At 44.7% G+C, this 19,712-nt stretch overlaps 1 protein-coding gene across 2 annotated transcripts in view; it reads left to right on the plus strand.

The window, feature by feature from the left end:
* LOC115528104 (citron Rho-interacting kinase) overlaps nucleotides 1-19,712 on the plus strand; it is a 131,117-nt gene that overhangs the window by 63,559 nt on the left and 47,846 nt on the right. For both annotated transcript variants that reach the window (XM_030335930.1, XM_030335931.1), the window contains 5 exons: nucleotides 3,498-3,614; nucleotides 4,605-4,714; nucleotides 5,720-5,894; nucleotides 9,742-9,939; nucleotides 18,108-18,161. In XM_030335930.1, coding sequence (XP_030191790.1) covers nucleotides 3,498-3,614; nucleotides 4,605-4,714; nucleotides 5,720-5,894; nucleotides 9,742-9,939; nucleotides 18,108-18,161 — 654 coding nt within the window. The remainder of the gene's footprint in view (nucleotides 1-3,497; nucleotides 3,615-4,604; nucleotides 4,715-5,719; nucleotides 5,895-9,741; nucleotides 9,940-18,107; nucleotides 18,162-19,712) is intronic.

The following is a 19,712-nucleotide window of genomic DNA, read 5'->3' on the forward strand; positions in this document are numbered from 1 at the left end:
CCTTCTTAACTCTCCAGGTTTCTGCTGTCACTTAGGATTTTAGTATCTAGTTTCTTACTCTCTTGCCAACTTTGGGGAAAATGTTTTCTGTATTTTATCTAGTATTTTAAATCATTTTCCATAGAAGAGCTGTTAAATTCAGTTATTATTTCAATTATTGAAATTATTATTTCAATTCAATTATTATTAATTCACTGATCAGAAAAAACGCGAGCTTATCTGTTTCCTTTTAAAAGCACATCACATTTTCATTATGTTTTTGGACAAAGTCTTTAACTCAGTTTTTGTGTTCCTGAGAATCAGACATTGGTCATTACATCTCAAATATTGCCTCTTCTGCTTCCAAATCAGACAATTAAAGGAGGCTTTTAATTTTTTGATGACCCTGTTGTTGATTCGGTTGGTGTTTTCTGTTCCTTTTTTGGAGAACCAAACATGTACATGCCCACGCAGTATCAGCATCATCACCACCCTGGTCATCCCCCTGCCCCCCCCTTTTTTTTGTTTTTGTTTTTGTTTTTGTTTTTTTTACCCCTGGTGTTACTTTTGGTTGTTTTTAATTAAAAAAAAAAATACAGAGGGGTGCCTGGGTAGCTTAGTTGGTTAAGCATACGACTTCGGCTCAGGTCATGAACTCGTGGTCTGTGAGTTTGAGCCTTGCATCAGGCTCTGTGCTGACAGTCGGAGCTTGGAGCCTGCTTCGGATTCTGTGTCTCCCCCTCTATCTGCCCCTCCTCTGCTCATGCTCTGTCTCTCTCCCTCTCAAAAATAAACAAACATTAAAAAAAAAATTTTTAATACAGAAAATTAACCCAGAAGTAACCTCAATGTGTTGTAGTATGACCCCCTACTCAGTGTATTTTAAACTTTATATACCAGTCCTTTTGGTTTGCGTTCTTACAGGCTTCCCAACTTTTACCTTTGGAATAAACCAACTTCCAGAAAATTGTGAGAATGTAGTCCACTAGCACCTGTGCACGATGAAAATAACCATTCTTAAGATTCATTCTGGGGCCACCTGGGTGGCTCAGTCGGTTAAGTGTATGACTCTTGATATTGGCTCAGGTCATGATCTCACGGTTTGTGGGTTCGAGCCCCACATCGGGCTCTGAGCTAAATGTGGAGTCTGCTTGAGATTCTCTCTCTCTCTCTTTCTCTCAACTCTCTCTGTCCCACCCTGGCCTGCACATGCACACGTTCTCACCCTCTCAAATAAATACACGTAAAAAAAAATTAATTCTGGGGGCGCCTGGGTGGCGCAGTCGGTTAAGCGTCCGACTTCAGCCAGGTCACGATCTCGCGGTCCGTGAGTTCGAGCCCCGCGTCAGGCTCTGGGCTGATGGCTCAGAGCCTGGAGCCTGTTTCCGATTCTGTGTCTCCCTCTCTCTCTGCCCCTCCCCCGTTCATGCTCTGTCTCTCTCTGTCCCAAAAATAAATAAACGTTGAAAAAAAAATAAATAAAAAAAAATTAATTCTGTAATTTGGGTGAGTATATTGACCTTCCTGTCCAAAAGCCATGTTCTGTCTTAAATTGCTATAAATGTCTACAGTGGTTCTCCTATTTCAGGTTCCTTGCTTCCCCCCCATGCATCATTCCTCTTGTTCCTTCTGCCAGTTTAACCCTATCAGAGCCGAGGTGCGTGAGTTCTTGATCGAGGCCTGTTCCTCTATACTTCTCATTGGTATCCATCACGGTGCAGAGTTGAGGTTTTATTCTGAGCAGAGTCATCCTGCAAATGTGCTTCGTTGCTTTAGCACCTGATAACCAGGAGCATACCTGGTCCAGATACTGTGTGGTCTCCACAGCCTTCTAGATGGGAAGAACTTTGTTTGATGGATCCTGGGGAATGTTATGGAAAGACTTGTTTTCTTTTTTCTTCCCTACTGGGAATCTTTATGAAACCATTTCTTTTTAGCCTGCTCTGCTTTGTGCTTCCTGTTTCCAGCCTCTCTAAGGCCATTTTAGTCATAATTCTGATCATACCCTAGATTCTGTCCTTTTCTTGTTCGTAATTTTAGAATCACACCCCGCCATCCTAGAGAACGGGCCACTTATCCTGTTGAGCTGCTCCCCTCCTCCCTTGACCTGTCCTCCACCTTTTGTTCTTCTCCACAAACTCTCATTCTATTTTTTTCATCAGTCGGTTCTAGTTTAAAGCCCTCTTTGAAATCTGTTCTTTCCTTTCTGTATCATGCGAACTCCCTCCCTGCTGACTGGCTCTTTTTAGGGACGACATCCCATGAGCTACGAAGGTCCCTTCACAATAGACATTGTGGGAAAGGCCGATTTCAATCCCCTCTGTGACCCCAATTCTTTCAGCTTCTTCCCAATATCAGAAGCAGTTGGTGTCATTCAGAAAAGGCAGAGTGGATTCTCTGTGTTGAGAAATACAGGGCAGTGGTCAAAGGCTCGGGCAAGTTATGTGACGTCGTCTTCCTTTTTCTTTCTTTGTCACTTGTTGTTTTGGCAACTGGTCGGGCTGTGTGTGCCTCGCGGAACATTAGATCGAGCTGGTAGATGGTGACACCATTACTGTTTTATTTTTTCCTCTTGGGAACAGTAGGTGCTTGCAGTGGCGTTCTCGGCCCCAAGAACACATGATTCCTCTTCCCCTGAGAAAAGGTTTCTCTTTCCAGTGCCTTCCCCCCCACCAACTCCCAGCTGGATCAGAGGAAAGAACGGAGGAAAGAGGCTTTTTTTTTCCCCTCTCTCTTTTATGTTGTCTTTTCAAACTATTGACTCTCCACCTACTTTATCGGTGGGCAGAATCCTCCTGTCTGCGTCTCTTTCTGAACATCAGCCTTGGTCACATGGACGCCCTCGGCTTTCAGCTTTGTGTCCTTCCGTACACAGCCTTGGAGATATCTAGATTAAATCTGTACAGATTAAGAGCAGGCAGTGTTCTGAAAACTGGTGCATTGACTACGATAGAGTTGTTCTGAGGTAATATGTGCAGATTGTAAACTCTGGGGAGAGAGCTTTTTTCTCTCATTTTGGGGTCTCCTTCCACTGAGGATATACCTCTTTTGAGTCTTTTTGGCTGCTGATTTTATTTATTTTTTTGGTAATGTTTATTTATTTTTGAGAGAGAGAGCACAAGCAGGGGAGGGGCAGAGAGAGAGGGAGACACAGAATCCAAAGCAGGTTCCAGGCTCTGAGCTGTCAGCACAGAGTCCCATGTGGGGCTCAAACCCACGAAGCGTGAGATCATGGCCTGAGCCAAAGTCGGGCTGTCAACTGACTGAGCCACCCAGGCACCCCTGGCTGCTGATTTTAAAATAAGTTCTTAGCTCAAGTCTGCTATTACTTGCCATTTGATGGTCATATCTGACTTCTTACCCTCATCCCAGCTCATAAGCAAACTCCCAGTCTCCCTCTTTGCCCCAGAACTTTCTTGGCCTCTTCATTCCTCCTCTTTCTTTTCCCGAGTGCCCCTGGTTAGTCTACCCTGTTCAACTTTGCTACTCAGGACACTGATTTCTTTTGTTTCTCATAGGTGTTGGACAACCAGATAAAGAAAGACCTGGCCGATAAAGAGACTCTGGAGAATCTGATGCAGAGACACGAAGAGGAGGCCCACGAGAAGGGCAAAATTCTCAGTGAGCAGAAGGCGGTAGGTATAAGGAATCACAAAGCCAGTTTTCAAAGGAGGGTTTTTGAAACATGCCTGGAATCACACACACGCAAGGGGAGTCCGTTCCAGCTGATGAATTATTCTTCCTGCTTAATCCTGTGGAGTTCCTTGCCCACAGAAGGTTCTCTGCAGCTCCTTCCTCTCCTAAAGGAAGTAGGGGTGGTGGCTCAGGGTGGCCAATTTTGCCTTTCATACTCTTCTTGAAGGACTCACGCTGGTCTATGATTAGCGTTGTCCTTCACAAGGCCACCTGACAAACCGCCCAGTGGCCCTAGGTCATCCTTAAGTGCCTCCTTCCTACGCGCATTTGCTCCTTTCCTTCCTAACCCATGTAGGCGTGGGTTTTAGAAACCTTCCACTCCTCGGGTTCACCTGTGGTGCTTGTTAATCCACCTGCAACCTCAGACCCCACAGGGACTTGTCACATCAGAGTCTCTAAGGGAGGGTCCTGGGAAGTTGTATTTTTAACCAGCACCTTCCCCTCCTCCTCCCTGATTCTTATGATTTATTAAGTTGGCAAAACTTTGATGTAGAGCATCTAGGCAACGGTGGCCGGGTATGGAGGGATCGCTTAGAAAACGACAGCCCCATGGGCGATGAGAAACATGAGTTTGCAGGTTCAAGTTAGAGGCTCTGGCAGGCCCAGGGCCCATGCAGATGACACAGGGTTTAATGAGGCCTGCTTCTTCACAGAATGACGGGTTCCTGAGTTGGTCCTTCTATGTGGTTTTAATGCAGGCGGCTTAGGTAGTGTGGGGATGTGTCATCTCTATTGGAGAAAACTGAGTGCCATTGTCTGGGCAGTAAGACCTGTGACCCTCAGGGTACAGTCCAGTCACCTCCCTTGTTACCTCTGGTCAGATCGCCTACATTTCAGAGGAGCCTTTTACCCGGCCCCACGGCCTGAGTTAATCTCATTCTGGTAGAACTGTCTGTGTGTGAGGTTTCAAAGGCTGCCCTGTGTTTCAGATGATCAATGCTATGGATTCCAAGATCAGATCCCTGGAACAGAGGATTGTGGAACTCTCAGAAGCCAATAAACTTGCAGCAAACAGCAGTCTTTTTACCCAGAGGAACATGTAAGTATTCACATTCTACCTGCGTGCATGATTACACATTGGTCTTCTCTCCTGGGGCATAAACTTCATTCTTCTGTCTGATGAAGCCAGAGCAGATTTAATTACTTCTGTAGTTTGTCCCAGACCTGCTTATACTTGTGTAACTTTGCCTTCTTTTACATGTCATTCTGCCATGCCCTTTCTTTGGACCTGGGTTTTCTTAAATACTTCAAATTGCCATCAGATTACAGAGTGCTTTGCTCTCTCTAATGAGGGCTATTAATAGGTGGCTTTTGGAAAGCTGTGGTCTTTGTTCCCCAGACTTGCCTCCCATGATTAGCCTCGTTGGGCCATCCGTCCCGCTGGTAAGTCAGGCCCGGGGGCATGAGGTTTGTAAGGATTCCCCGTGTTCTAGGAGAACTTTGATTTTAATCTTCTCCCCCAAAGAATTAGCATCTCCGGGATTTTGTTCCCCCCTTAGATATGTCTCTTGAGAGATATAAAACATACCCATTTTCACCTAAACCGGCTTAGTAGGCCGCTTTTTGGTCTTTAAGTCATTCTAGTTTCTGATACTTGTGAGCAGTCTGGTGGGGAGGTGAGCAAGGCCTGTGGACAAGCGGAAGGAGTACCTTCCTTCTCCTCATCGCCCTTTCTTCCCCAGGGCCTGCCTTCATGAGTTTTGGGGCAGTCTTGTACTCTAAAGCGGCCCCTTTCTGCTCCTAGACAGACTAAAAAAAAAAAAAAGTCTACCATAGGAGGGAAATGTTAGTGTCCCTTGCATCCCCTGGGACCTTCCTGTAGCCAATAGATGAGGGCCTCTGAACAGTGAGGACCGAATGGGCCCCAGCCCCCCAAACTGGGCTCATGCACACGAGGCTGAGTCCAGACCAAGCTAACCTGGCAATGACCATCCATGCCCACTCACAGAGACGTGCTACTGTTTCTGTGTGCCCCTTCTGAGGGAACGTGCTCACCTCTAACAAGACTGTGATTTTGCTTGGCTCCTCCCACCACCCCCACCAGGAAGGCCCAGGAAGAGATGATTTCAGAACTCAGGCAGCAGAAGTTCTACCTGGAGACACAGGCAGGGAAACTGGAGGCCCAGAACCGAAAGCTGGAGGAGCAGCTGGAGAAAATCAGCCACCAAGACCACAGCGACAAGAACCGGCTGCTGGAGCTGGAGACGAGGCTGAGGGAGGTGAGAGCGAGGGGCCCACCCCCAGGAGGATTCGCTGGGGGGTGGGGCTCCAAACCCAGCCAGGTGTCAAGCGTCAGTCAGTCAGTATATACACGAGAGGTGTCATGCGTCCCCGATCTGGGTTAGAGTCCCACTTGCACTTGTGAGTTTTGTAACCTTGGGTAGCCTAGTTCTCTCTGCGCTTCAGGTCTCTCATCTGTCAGATGGCCATGATAATGGATCTCCCCGCTAGGGTCACATGAGGATGATGTAAATGGGTGTGTTTTTCAAACTGGAGCCGGGAGGGCAGAGTGATTCCTCCCTTATCCTGATTTAGCAAGGGTCACGAGGGTCACGTACTTGACTGAGTCCACGCTTGGGAGTTTGGCACTCGGGTACGTAGGGTGGCTTCATGGCAGTGGAGCGGTCTCCTAGTGACAGCGGAAGATGAAAAGACAAATCTAAATCTTAGGTTTGATGGAAGGTGGTTCACTTCAGAGATATAAGGAAGCTGGGAAACGTAGCCAAGTTTTGGGGAGGAAAATACGACACATTTGGTTGTAGACGCGTTGAGGGTGATTGAGGCTGTGAAGTTAGTGCCAGCAGTGGTGATAAGACAGACCCCATCTCTGATCTTGGGGGCTGTCAGCTCGTAGGCAGGGTTGGCTGGTTGGACAGAGGAGTGCAGGAGAGGGGTCGTTGGGAGTAGGACATCCCAGCTGGGAGAGGAGACACAGTTCCCGGAGCCTCGTAGGTCTCGGGTAGTTGTGATGGAATTCTTCAAGGAGCAGATGGTCTCTCTTAAGGAAAAGGCTGTTAAGCAGACAGAGGTCTGAGGACTAACCTTGGGGAATACTCATGGGTTTTTTTTGTACTGCAGTGTGAAAATGAGGCCAGTCCCCCAAAGGACAGGCAAAAAAAATGCATTGTCTCGTGTTTTTCAAGGGTGGTCCAGGTGTACATGGGTCCTTTAGGATCATCTGGTGTGTCTTTTGAAATGCAGATTCCTGGGTCTCTTAGGTTTTTTTGAATGAAATAGGATGTGGGGGGACAGGGGGAGCTGGGATTTGCATTTTTAGCAGTCTCCAGGTGATTCTTACACTTCCAGAATGGTGGTTCTGGGTTGTCCGGAAGCCTTGGATGGTGGTTTAAGTTTTATTATCCAGGCTATATTTTTACTGTTCAGTAAGTTTAACAACATTTCCCTGTGGTGTGAGCCTTAAGAGTGTGAGTGTAAATAACTCCGATTTCTTTGAGCGTGGGAACACTGGCTGTCTTGCCTTCCCTTTCCACAAATGTCTCTCTTACTGCGGCACCTGTCCTGCCTCTGTCGCTCATCTGGGCAATTAAAATGCCCCAGGAAAAACGAGTTGCTTTTTTCTTTTCCCTTGAATCTTTTTTTTTTTTTTTTCCTTTTGAATCGATCCAGCTAGCTCCCCCAAGGAAGGTGGGGGCAACCTAGAACGTTTATAGGAGGCTCAGTGTCACACCCCCTGGGAGTTCTGGAGCTTAGCTTTAAACATAACAAGGCTGGTCCACCTTCTGTGTGCTGCCTGCTGCTACTGAGTTTGGGGGCAGAGGCCTCTCAGCCTCCAGTTTAATCCAACTTAGAGGGCCCTGGGCCTCCCCGACCCTGTGTGTGCAGTGTGAGGTCTTCCCTAGCGAAATGTGTGGAGTGGCGAAGGTGCAGGGCCCTGGTGGGGGGGGTGGGGTGGGGACTCCTCCTGTCTTTGCATGGCATCCTGCTCACCCACCTCCACATGACTCGCTGTCAGCTGCCTCCCTTGGTTCTGCCAAGTGGTCTCGGGGGAATGTTTCAGCCCGCCGGTGGAGTCACCGCCTGCTCTGACTGCTGGCATGTTAATAAGACAAACAGCAAGTAGCAGACTCTTGAGGCGGACTTCTGGGTTCGAAGCCAGCCCCGCCATTGCTGAGCTGTGTGACATTTGCTCAGCCACTTAGTGTGTCAGCGCCACAGCGTGCTCGTGTGTCAAGTGGAGGTGATAGTAAGCAGTGCCTCCCTCTCTGGGTTGTCACGGGATGAGATGAGCTAAAGGAGTGCCTGGCACCTTGCGGGTGAGCCCCGAGTTCAGTGCCCTCAGGTTGCCACCATCTTCACAAGCGGGAGAGCGCAGCCTTGGCTTCAGCTGCCGCTGACTGACTGGCTAAGGGCTCCCAGATCTAGATCGCCAGCCCACACCTTTCTTGTGAGTCTCTGATCCACTGTCCCAGTAGAGGTTAGTTAGACACCTCCACCTGGATGTCTCCCTCGCTGCCCAAGTTCATCACATCAACACCGAATTTCTTACCTTTCTCCTCAGACTGGCTCTTCTCATGTTCCCTGGTGTTCTCTGGCGTAGCAGTGGTCTCACTGCGCAGAGCACCTGCCCAGAAGCTCAGGTGTCACTGTCGACTCCCCTCTGTCCTGTGTCTCTTGCCCCACCTCAAATGCACCACAAAATCTTGTTGGCTCTGTAGGCTTAATCTTTTATAAGTCTTCTCTTCATCCTTAAGGGACTTGGGTGTCACCTTTTCCAGGGACCCTTTTCTGGATAGAACATCTCCTTTGCGTCCCCCTGGCCTTCTTTGTCTAGATCGTCACGTTGTGTACCTCTTGGAAGAACCAGTTAGACAGTGAACTTTCTGAGGGCAGCAGACACCTCTTATTTGCTTGACGTCCCCAAAGTCTGACACAGGGTCTGGTCCCTAGGACAACCTTGTCAGTGTTTGTTAGGTCAGTAGATTAGGCCATGGTCTCCCACATCTTTGTGGGACAGCCTTTGGATGTCTTGGTTCCTCTGCTTGGAATTTTCTTTCCTGTTTGCTCATTTGGCTCCTGTAAATTCTTCAGTAAGTACACTCAGAGTTACCTTCTTTATTCTCCACTGTGTGCCCACGACATCCCTACATATTCTGACCGTTACACTTGACCACATATATGGTAATGGTTGGTTTTCATTTCTCCTCCAACTCAGAGGAAGAAACTGTCTTTCCTCTTCATATTCCTTTTTATGTGGAAGTTGCTGAGTAAACTCTTCTTGAATGAATGAAACATTGAGTCGATAGAAGGATAGATGGGCAGATGGAGGAAAGAATGATTAGCTCACAATGTGACCTAATGTGGGTTACCTAATGCGAACAAATCAGAGCAGGAATATTTAAAATAAACAGAATTCAATTCTGGTTGTTTCATTTTTATCCCAATTGTAAAGGTGTCCTTGTTACCAATATGGTGTTATTTATAGCCATTTACTTTTAAATGCTTTTTTTGTATTATTTTTTTTAAATTTTAGAGCATGAGTGGGGAAGAGGGGCGGGGGGGGGCGGGGAGAGAGAGAGAGAGAGAGAGATTGGGAGGGAGGGAGAATCTCAAGCAGGCTCCATGCTCAGCGTGGAGCCCGATGCAGGGCTCTATCCCACAACCCTGGGATCATGACCTGAACCAAAATTAGAAGTTGGGTGCTCAACTGACTGAGCCACCCAAGCACCCCGTAAGTGCTTTTCTAATTAGAGTATTTGTCATACTTTTCATTTGAGACTCTTGCCGTGTACTTTTTCTTCTGAAGCCTCCCCAAGCCTTTGAATATTTGGAAGTAAGGGATGCTTCGTATAGACATTCTCTTACACGTTCTTACTTCTGGTCATTTTTGAGACTCCTGAAGTCAGGTCCATTTTACGGCATTTTCTCCCTCTCAGTTGAGTGCTGAGAATTTGAATCCATGACCACATCAATCAACCAAGATGTAGGTTGAACGGCCAGTTGCGTCTCAGCTAGTTAGGTTCAGTCAGTTAGCTTGACTAGTCGGTTGCGTTCTCCGTAGTTAGGGTCAACTGACCGTGAGTGTGTGTGTCTCTCCGCCCCTCTCAGGTCAGTCTAGAGCACGAGGAGCAGAAACTGGAGCTGAAGCGTCAGCTCACAGAGCTGCAACTCTCCCTGCAAGAGCGTGAGTCCCAGCTGACGGCCCTGCAGGCGGCCCGGGCGGCCCTGGAGAGCCAGCTTCGCCAGGCCAAGACCGAGCTGGAGGAGACGACGGCGGAGGCAGAAGAAGAGATCCAGGCGCTCACGGTAGGCCTGGGGACGGGCACCTTCAGGCTCCTCCAGGCCTCAGCCAGCACGAGCATGGCGCTGAGGAGACCTGCTCCCTCATAGAAATCCCAAGAGAGAAAAAGCAATCCCTTAGAGATACGTAATGAGCAGAAAGCGGGCTTACGTAAGCTCCTCCCTCATGAGAATTGGTATACTGCATCAATTGGTTAACATCTGACCTTTTCTTAGTATCTTGAGAAGTTCCTCTTCTATTTATATGTCTTCCTTCTTTTTAAAATAATCATCATTGTATTTAAAATTTTAGTTTGAGCCGAAGTCCATTTTCCTGGATCTTCTACTTAGGTTTCAATAATCGTTAAAAAAGAAAAATAATCTTCTACCTTATCGTAGTCTTTCTACCACATTTCTATTTTTGTATTGGTTAGCCTCATTTGTGTTACTTTTTTTTTTTTTTTAAGCTGTACATTCTGCTTCAAGTCTTATGTACGCATCTCGTATGTTCTGGATGGAAAAGATTCTTCTGAGTGAGAGTCTTTCTTTAAGAGGGACCTGGCCTCTCTGCTCATTGTGAGACACTAGTTTATTCAACTGAAGAGTGTGCTTAGGAAGTAGAACTTGAGGAGAAGGGAGGGTGACGCTGGATTTAGACCTTAGTTCTTTCTGGAAGTCTAAAAATTGGACGTTTTGGGTCAATTTCCCACAGTTGATCCTTCTCATGGGGGCTGACCCAGGCTGATAAAACTGACAAGAATCTTACATATAAAAGGCCAGCGTATCAACTTCCAGTGGAAAAAAGAACCACCGAGCTGCCTGGGATACTCCGGGTGGCTAATCTTCACATTTTTTCCCCCTTCAGAGAAGTCTTCTCAAAAACCTCATTTCTCCTGGAAGGGCCGCTTGGTGGACCTGGACTCGGCACAGAAAGCCGAAGGCGTTTAATGGCTAGTATCAGCCAAGCAAGTACATCGGTGGTAGTAACATAGTGTACTTGCCAAGTGGACAGGCACAGTCATGCCTGCTGGTCAGGGTACCCTCTTCCGTGGGCAGGGCACAATGCAGCTGATTGGGTTTTAGTGTTTTCTAAAATAAGGTAGCTCGGTGGGTACCTTATTCACTCTGATTCATCTTGGATGCTGTCCCCATTTCCATCAGCGAACATCTCAGCGTCTCTTAGAGTGGGGTTACTTCTACAGATGGCCATGCACATTTGTTGCTTATGATTTACCCTGTTTGAAAGTAATGTGTGTACTTCTTTTTCTTTTTAAAAACCGATCTCATCCTTAGAAGTTACCTTCTGTTGTTGGCTTTGGGGAGCCCATTATCTGAACCAGATTGGGAACGTGATCTGACAGTGCCAGGCTCGTTATAGACCCGTCTAGGACACGGGGGTTTCCAGGATCCTGGGGATACGGATTAACTCCTGCATAGGAAGTACGCGTGCGTCCCAGATTTTCCAGGACTTTCACCAAGTTCAGATATTGATTGCAACATTAATTTCTATTGTCCCCATGAGAACACTCATTGTGTGATATGCCATGTGTCCTCAGTACTTGGTTTGGCGAAAAAAACAGTCACGATATCTTTTTATTTATACTCTGCCTTGTTTCAAAATGGATTCAGAGCAGTTTGGGAAGATATAAAACAGTATAACAAGATAAAATAAGAAAGAAAAGGCATAGAGAAAATAAGTCTATATAAGAAAAATATGGAGGTAGGAATGAAATGAATATAAAAGACTGTGTGCCAAGAAGACTTATGTGCTTTCTGGAACTGGGTAGATGAGGAGGGAGACAGCCAGATAGCATTTCTTAGCTGCTAAAGGAGGCACCTAAAATCTTACCACGGTTATATTGAATGCATTGTATATTAATATTGTCCCCCCTGTGTGAACCACCCACGCTCTGAAAGAAAGAGGAGACACCAGTAATCTAATCCATACTTAATGAATCCTCACTATGTGCCTAGTGCTGTGTCTTTAGCCTTTTCTCCCCAGGGGATTGGCCTGTAAGTCCTCAAATCCTTTTACTTTGGAGCGGAGGAGAAGGACACATTTATCTCACTGCTCTGTTGGGATTGGGAGGGAGGGTGGTGGCATCTTATCCTGCCCATTCAGAAGGAGGAGGGTATAAAATAGAGCATGTGTCACTGCTGTTTATCTGTGGGGAAATTAGTCTTTAAATCCTGTCTTGCTGCTGGTTGGAATGTGCTGTGTCTAATGGCTGCTGGAAGCCTTCACAGCAGCAAGTCACGACTTAATTTAGTCAGATGAGATCACTGCCTCCGAGCATCTTATGAAAAAAATAAAGAAACAAACCTCCCTAAGTCTAGAAACTAGGGCTCTACCACCCTTGCAGATGAAGATGCCTTGGAAAATAGGGCTTTTTTTCAAAGTGATGGCAGGGAAAAATACCTTACAGCTGTTTGTAGCCTATTGTGCAGGAATCCAAACCCCATATCAACTTGCCTCAGTCCAGTTTTGAGGCCATGGGTCTTCCCCCTGCCCCTCCCTTCGATTATGTCCCATGGACGTGGTGATGGACCCCATGCAGCTGTTGCCTGCATGGCTTTGTTGAATTTGTTCTGAAGAAGGTATTTTCCGAAAGAAAGAGAAAATGGCCATAGATGCAGTACCCTGACTCGGTCTCATTGTTCAGGCCCAACTTCAGGCCCCCCACATAAGCATCAGTCAAATTAAATCAGCTGGACCTAAAATGGTCTAGGAGATTTGCGAACTTCATAGCAGTCTGGTTTACCGATAAAAGAGAAGAGTCGAATGGGCTCTTGTTGCTTAATTTTAAGAGGCAGCCATCTCCTGGCCAGGGTAGGGAGCCGTTACTCTGGCTTCTGCCCCTGGAGCAGATTAGATGCAACACAGTACCGTTGACTCCCTCCACTGCAGAAGTGCTTTGGGGCCCCCTGGGAAGCGACTGTCGGTCTCCTTCGTGTTTTCTTGCTACCCGCTCCAACGTTAGCCATCCTGTCAATTGAGTTTGCTTGGAGATTCACTGGCCATCAAAAGCTGAGAATGAATCAAGGTGGAGGCCGACAGGAGAGTCATATTTAAACAAAAAGCCATGCTTTTAAGGTGCTTCAATGCTTCTTGGTGGAAGAGAGAATTTTCCACCTCGACTTGATATTTAAGACCCCATCCCTTCATCTGAGGAAGAGAATTTGATGTTCCTTGACATGTTTCTTGCACACTTTAGAGCAGACAGATGTGTGATGTGATGTGCCATTCTGAATGTGGATGCAGGGAAAGGCGTGGTGTAGGCCCCGTGTACATCAGCATTGACTCCATGACGCACGTTTCGTGTCCCTGTCCTCACGTTCTTTTACTGATTTGGTTAAATGACTAATGCTGCATAATCAAGAGTCCAAAGCTAGAGGCACTAATGAAAGGAGTGATCCAGCATAGCGTGATCATGGGATCCCAATGTCATCCTCTTTGGTTTGTTAAAACCATGAGTCTGCATACTCTCATTTGTTTTACATAAATATCAATCCTTGTATTTAATTAAGCAAGACACTGGCATGATAAGCAAGATACAGAATTGGGGGCATGTGTGGAAGCCTGAGTGTTCTAGAATCCTGACCATGGGCCCCAGAAGATGGTCAGACATCTAAACACTAGTTTCCTTTCTCCAGTTCTGCATGGAATTTTTCTCTCATCAAGACTGCGTTAAATTCTCTTTTTTTCTTCCTCTTGTAACTTTCTTTAAATCAGTGAAGACCTTAGTACTCCTAAAAAAGAGTGCATCTCTAGTCTTTAGGCTGTAGCCTGTGCATTCTTCCTGATTGCCCCCCAACCCTTAGGTCAGCAGTTCTCAAAGTGGGGTCAGAGGATCCCTTGGGGTTCCCCAAGTTCATATTATTTTCATAATAATACTAAGATGTCATTTGGCATTTTTCAGTTTGTTAACATTTGCATTGGTGGTGCAAAAGCAATGCTATTTTAAAAGAAAGAATAAATGTTTGAAAAAAAATCTCCATTTTAATTTCTTAAGTGATAAATATAGATAAATATAACCCACATAAACAAAAGCTCTTCAGGGTCCTTTGAAGAGTGTAAATATTTATTCCCCGTATCACCTGATATCCAATTAACACTCAGATATTTCATTGAGAGAATCTAAAGATTGTCTTACGTATTTTCTTATCTTTATATACAGTATTGTGTGAACTTTCGTTGTGTGCTTGCTTTACAACTTATTTCAAAGAAACATAAAACATGTTTCTTGACATTTTCTTGCTCAGATCAGTTCAATAATTGTTAAATGCTTATAGAATCTCCAGCAGTCATAATAGGATCAGTTCTACATTTTGTGTTTATATTTCATAGTCAATAATAAATCAAGTCATAATGATCCTCAAAGAGGATTGCCATTTGATATGTCAGAATGATCCAGAGGCCTCATAATGGTAGATTTTAATGGATATGAAACAGTATTAGTGATTGAAATATCAGACTACATTGGGGGAAGTTAAACACGTTTTTAAAGGAGTAGTGTTATTTGGAAAATCTATTAATAAAAAAGTTGAATAGGGCCTCTCTTCCTAAGTCAAGGCCAGTGAGTTTTTTCATGGTCACTGCTTAGGCTTTGAAGAAGTTCATTTTGAAGGAGTTCACTCTACTGTCAGCTTCCCGTTTCTGTCTTTGAGAGATTTCACACCAAATAGTCATTTAAATCAGGGGTTGGCAGGCAACAGCCAATGGGCCAAATTCAGTATGCTTCCTCTTTTATGTAAATAAAGTTTTATTGGAATACCCACTTGTTTTCACATTGTGTATGGCTGTTTTTCTGCTATGAGATCAGAGTTGAGTGGTTGTGAGAGAGACTGAATGGCTCTCAAAGCCAAAAATATTTACTGCCTGGTCCTTTAAAGAAAAAAATTTGCTCATTCATGCTCTTAGGTTTGTTAACGTAGGGCCTTATTCTTCCTAGGGAGAATCCATGCCTTTTGTCCTTGATGATTAGTAAGTGTACTCGAGGGAGTTGGATGGTCTTTGGGGGCCAGGCTGCTGCTTACAGCAGATGAGATTTCAGTGGTAGAACCATGTTCCCACTTTGGATAAATGGTATTCATGCCCCATTAAATCACTAACTCTCTTGTATGATTGTTGGGCCTGAAGCAGATTGATTTTTGGGAAAAAAAAAATAGTCTGATAAGTTTTCCATAAAAATGTGGGCTAATTATGTGAAGAGTTGATTCTTTTTTTTTTTTTTAACGTTTATTCATTTTTGAGAGACACAGAGAGACAGAGTGTGAGTGGAGGAGGGGCAGAGAGAGAGGGAGACACAGAATCCGAAGCAGGCTCCAGGCTCTGAGCTGTCAGCACAGAGCCCAATGTGGGGCTTGAGCCCATGAACCATGAGATCATGACCTGAGCTCAAGTCTGATGCTTAACCAACTGAGCCACCCAGGTACCCCTGGAGAGTTGATTCCAAATGATAACTTTTTATGAATCTGTGAGTCTGTATAACCTAAAAACAAAACATTTTCCAAGTGCTCTTCAATCTTTTGTGTAGATTTGTATTTCTGGTTTTCATTTTCCTTTTGCCTGAAGGACTTCCTTTACCATTTCTTACAGTGAAGGTGGCAAATTCCTTCAGCTTTTCTATATCTGAAGAAGTCTTTAATTTCACCTTCATTTTTGAAGGATATTTTTGCTGGGTATATAATTTAGATTGACAAATTTTAAGAGTTTTTTGTTTGTTTGTTTTTCCTTTCAGTGCTTTAAAGATGTTCTACTGACTTCTAACTTGCTTTAGCCCCCTTTCCCTCCCCGTTTTTTTTACCCACTTTTTGGTGAGAAATCTGACTTCCGTTTCTCTGTATGTAACTTGTGTTTTGCTGTGACTGGCTTTAAGCTTTTTCTCTTTATTACTGATTTTACGCAGTTTGATAGTGAGGTGATGTAGCTTAATTTTCTTCATGTTTCTTGTGCTTGGGGTTCTTGGAACTTTTTGCATCTGTGGGTTTATGGTTTATCTGCTGTTATAAATTTATAATATTTATGGCAAGTAGACATACTAGAGAATACATCAAAGCTCTAAAAGAGACAGAGAGAGAGAGAGTGCAAGCTGGGGAAGGGCAGAGAGAGAGGGAGACACAGAATCCGAAGCAGGCTCCAGGCTCTGAGCTGTCAGCACAGAGCCTGACAAGGCAAACCCATGAACGCGAGATCATGACCTGAGCTGAAGTCCGATGCTTAACTGACTGAGCCACTCAGGTGCCCCACACCTCTAAAATTTTTGACTTAGTTCTTTTATAGACCTTCTGGTGGAGACTAATTTTTTTTAAGAGAAAGGCCACTTTTGCCTTTGTCCCAAATTAGATTCTTCTTTGAGGTTTCATAGCTAAGCAAATGATACCCTGTCTCTCAAGTCAAAGATCTTTCAGGGCATTTTTGACCCTTCCTTTTCCAATGTCTGCAGCAAGTCTTATTTCCTATGCTTCCAAAAGAGAACTCACTTCCATCCACTTCTCTGTGCCTTGGCCGCCATCCTACTCCAGACCACCATCATCTCCTTCTTGAATGACAGCAATAGCCTCCTCTGGTTTCCGTGCTGCTTTCTATTTCTATTTCCGTGCTGTTTCCTATTTCTATCTGTTCTTCCTACAGCATCCACAAAGTGACAAGCAGATCATTTCCCTCTACTTTTTAAAATCTCCATTGGCTTCTGATTAATGGTATTTTGAATGAAACCCAAACTCCTTTCTGGGCCTTCAAGTGACTTGGTCCCTGCCTGCCTCTCTACCATAATCTTGGGCCACATTTTCCTTCTCTTGCTGTGCTTTAGCCAAAAATTGTTTGACCCCTACCCACCGAGAATACATTTACCCTACAATCTAATACAAGGGAGCATATATATATTCTTTCGTTGATTCCAAAGTATGTAAAATCAGGATGCAGCTTAGTCATAGCTGATATATGACTCCCTAGTCACATGGACATAAACATGTCATAGCTTATTCAACAACACCTTTTTTTTTCTTAATGGTACATAAAATTGCCATGTCTTACAGTTGATAGCATCTTAAATTTAATGAATTATGGTATTGGAAACAGAAGTTTTCTGTGACAGTGCTTCACTATCCAAGGGCACATCCCAGTGTTGTCTATTCTTTTTTATTCCATTTCATTGGATAAACCAAAACAGAAAAGCAACACATTTGTCATACTCGCTCTTGGGTCGCAGCTTGAAGTTTGAAAAAACCATTCAGGCCTTTTTTTGTTCGTCAAATGCCCCAAACATTTTCTCACTTCAAGATTTGTGCCCTCTGCCTTTTCCTGTCCTTTGCCTGGCTGGCTCCCCATTATCCTACAGGTGTCAGTTAAAGTGGCACCTCTTCAGAGAAGCCCTCCTTGACTACCCCATCTAAGTAAGTTCCTTTCTATCCCCCTTATTCTTTTTTCCTTCACCCTGTTTCTTTCAGAGCCTTTGTCACTGTTTGTAATCATGCACTTGTTAACTTTCCATCCTCCCCCACTGAAGGAAGGTAACTCCACATATACTGTGTCGTGCCACAGTGGATGGAATAGCATGTACGCTCACCAAGTCCTTGAAGGTCAACTGAACAAATGCTGCTGTTTGAGAGCAGCTCTGCCTTGGAGAAAGCCTTTCTATTTACCTCAAGGTCAATGTGGGATTTCTGAATCTCAGCAGCTTTTGATTAACAAGAAGAAAAATCCCTAGCTTGTACTGGCTGGTGTGTGTGTGTGTGTGTGTGTGTGTGTGTGTGTGTGTGTGTGTGTGTTTGCATGCATGTGTGTGTCTCTCAGGGAGTAGCCTAGCGAGGGGTCAGCTGGAAAGAAGAGGGAAAGGTTAAGAATGGGGAGTAAACAAAGGAAAGAGAGTAAAAACTTCATCCTTTCATTTTTTTTTTTCCTTTTCTTCCAAAGCCCCTAGGCATTCATATAAACATTAAGTGTATGTATACAGGGTGTGCCTGTGTGGTCTAAATAGTCGTTGTTACTAACCCAGCATCATATATTCCTGTAACTTTAACTTCTCATGTTTGACATGGCTTGATTAATTAGTTCTTTGAAAACCAGATGTTTGGGCAGCTGCAACAACATTCTTGGCTTTCTCGGTAAATTGCTCTTTTCTTCATTTGGCCCATAGCATGTAGAATTGTACCCTCTGCTGTGAAAAATTTATAATCGACTTCTTACCTTTTAGGCACATAGAGATGAAATCCAGCGCAAATTTGACGCCCTTCGTAACAGCTGTACTGTGAGTATTAAAACTAAAGATGATTAAAATAACACGAGACTAAAACGGACAAGGGAGAGGGGGTATCTCTTACAATATCCGTGACTGATGTTTGTTACAAACTTTCATCTTGAAGCAGTTAATGTGGTCAAACTGATTGGGAGTTTCTGAGCACCAGATAACTCCAGTTTCTTGGGTTCCTGCCAGTTTTTAAAATTCAAAACCGTTCTTCATGTTTGGGGAAGGATAGTTGGAGTGGTGGAAATAATTCTCACTGCAGAACCGCTAATCGGTTTCAGTCGCTGCATTGTAAGTCCTAGGGCGGCTCCCCCTCCCACCCCAATGTGGAAGGTTCCAAAGCTGGTCCCAGCCAGACCCTGTCCAGACGCTGGAGGCAGGTAGCATCTGCAATGGCTCCTCCAGCCTGCTGCAGCTATGGAGAGGGAAGACCAGCACGTGCTGTGGACCTAGAAATTTTAAGTTCCCAATAGGCAAAATAAAAATCTAGGGCTTTTTGGGAGATATCATGTATATGGAGAGAAGTAAATTCTGCGAGCAGATAAGTATCATGCTTAGATTATGTGATGGGGTAGGGTCAGCAGAAGCTAGGTCTGTTTTCGATTATAAAAAAAGACTGAAATAAGCCCCTTTCAGAAGATAAGATGTTATCCTTATTCAAGGTTCCACTTCCTTTATTTGGTACTGTCATCAGTTTATTACTTTCTTAGTTCTCAGTGAACTTGTCTCCATTTGTAGTATTCACATCTGTGAATTTCTGGAAACCCACCCCACCCCCCACATTCCTTCCTTCCTTCCTTCCTTCCTTCCTTCCTTCCTTCCTTCCTTCCTTCCTTCCTTCCTTCCTTCCTTTTCATATTTTATTGCCTTGTAATGGAACTTTTTCTTTCCTCTTTATCTGCTATAAATAGGATGCTAAGTCTGGTCAGTGTATGGTTTCCCCCCTTCATTTAGTTACAAAATACACACTGTAAGGGCACCTGGGTAGCTTGGTCAGTTGAGCATCTGACTTTGGCTTAGGTCACGACCTCATGGTTTGTGAGTTCAAGCCCCCACATTGAGCTCACTGCTGTCAGCCTGTCGGCACAGAGCCCGATTTGGATCCTCTGTCCCCCTCTTTCTGCCCCTCCCCTGCTGTACTCTCCCAAACATACATAAATAAATAAATATAAATATATATATATATTTAATATGTTTAAAAAATAAAAGACATACTGTAAAGTGCATGAAGTACACTAATCTTACAGTGCAGTTCAGTGAAATTTTTACACATATGGACAACATGTAACCACAACATGCATCAAGATCCAGAACATTTTCAACCCCCAGAAGGCTCCCTCATGCCCTCTTATCATCATCCTTTGCCCCAAAGGGTGACCTCGGTTCTGTCCTCTGATACCAGAGATCACTTTGGCCAGTTCCTAAACTTCAGACAAAGGGAATCACAGAGGATGTGTTCTTTTGGGTTTAGTTTTTTTGTCTTAAGTTATCTGTGGGGTTCATCCCTGTTGTTGCATCCATCAGGAGTTTGTTCTCTTTCATTAGTATGGTGTG

This window comes from Lynx canadensis, chromosome D3, assembly GCF_007474595.2.
Source record: "Lynx canadensis isolate LIC74 chromosome D3, mLynCan4.pri.v2, whole genome shotgun sequence".
In the NCBI taxonomy this organism is placed as follows: Eukaryota; Metazoa; Chordata; class Mammalia; order Carnivora; family Felidae; genus Lynx; species Lynx canadensis.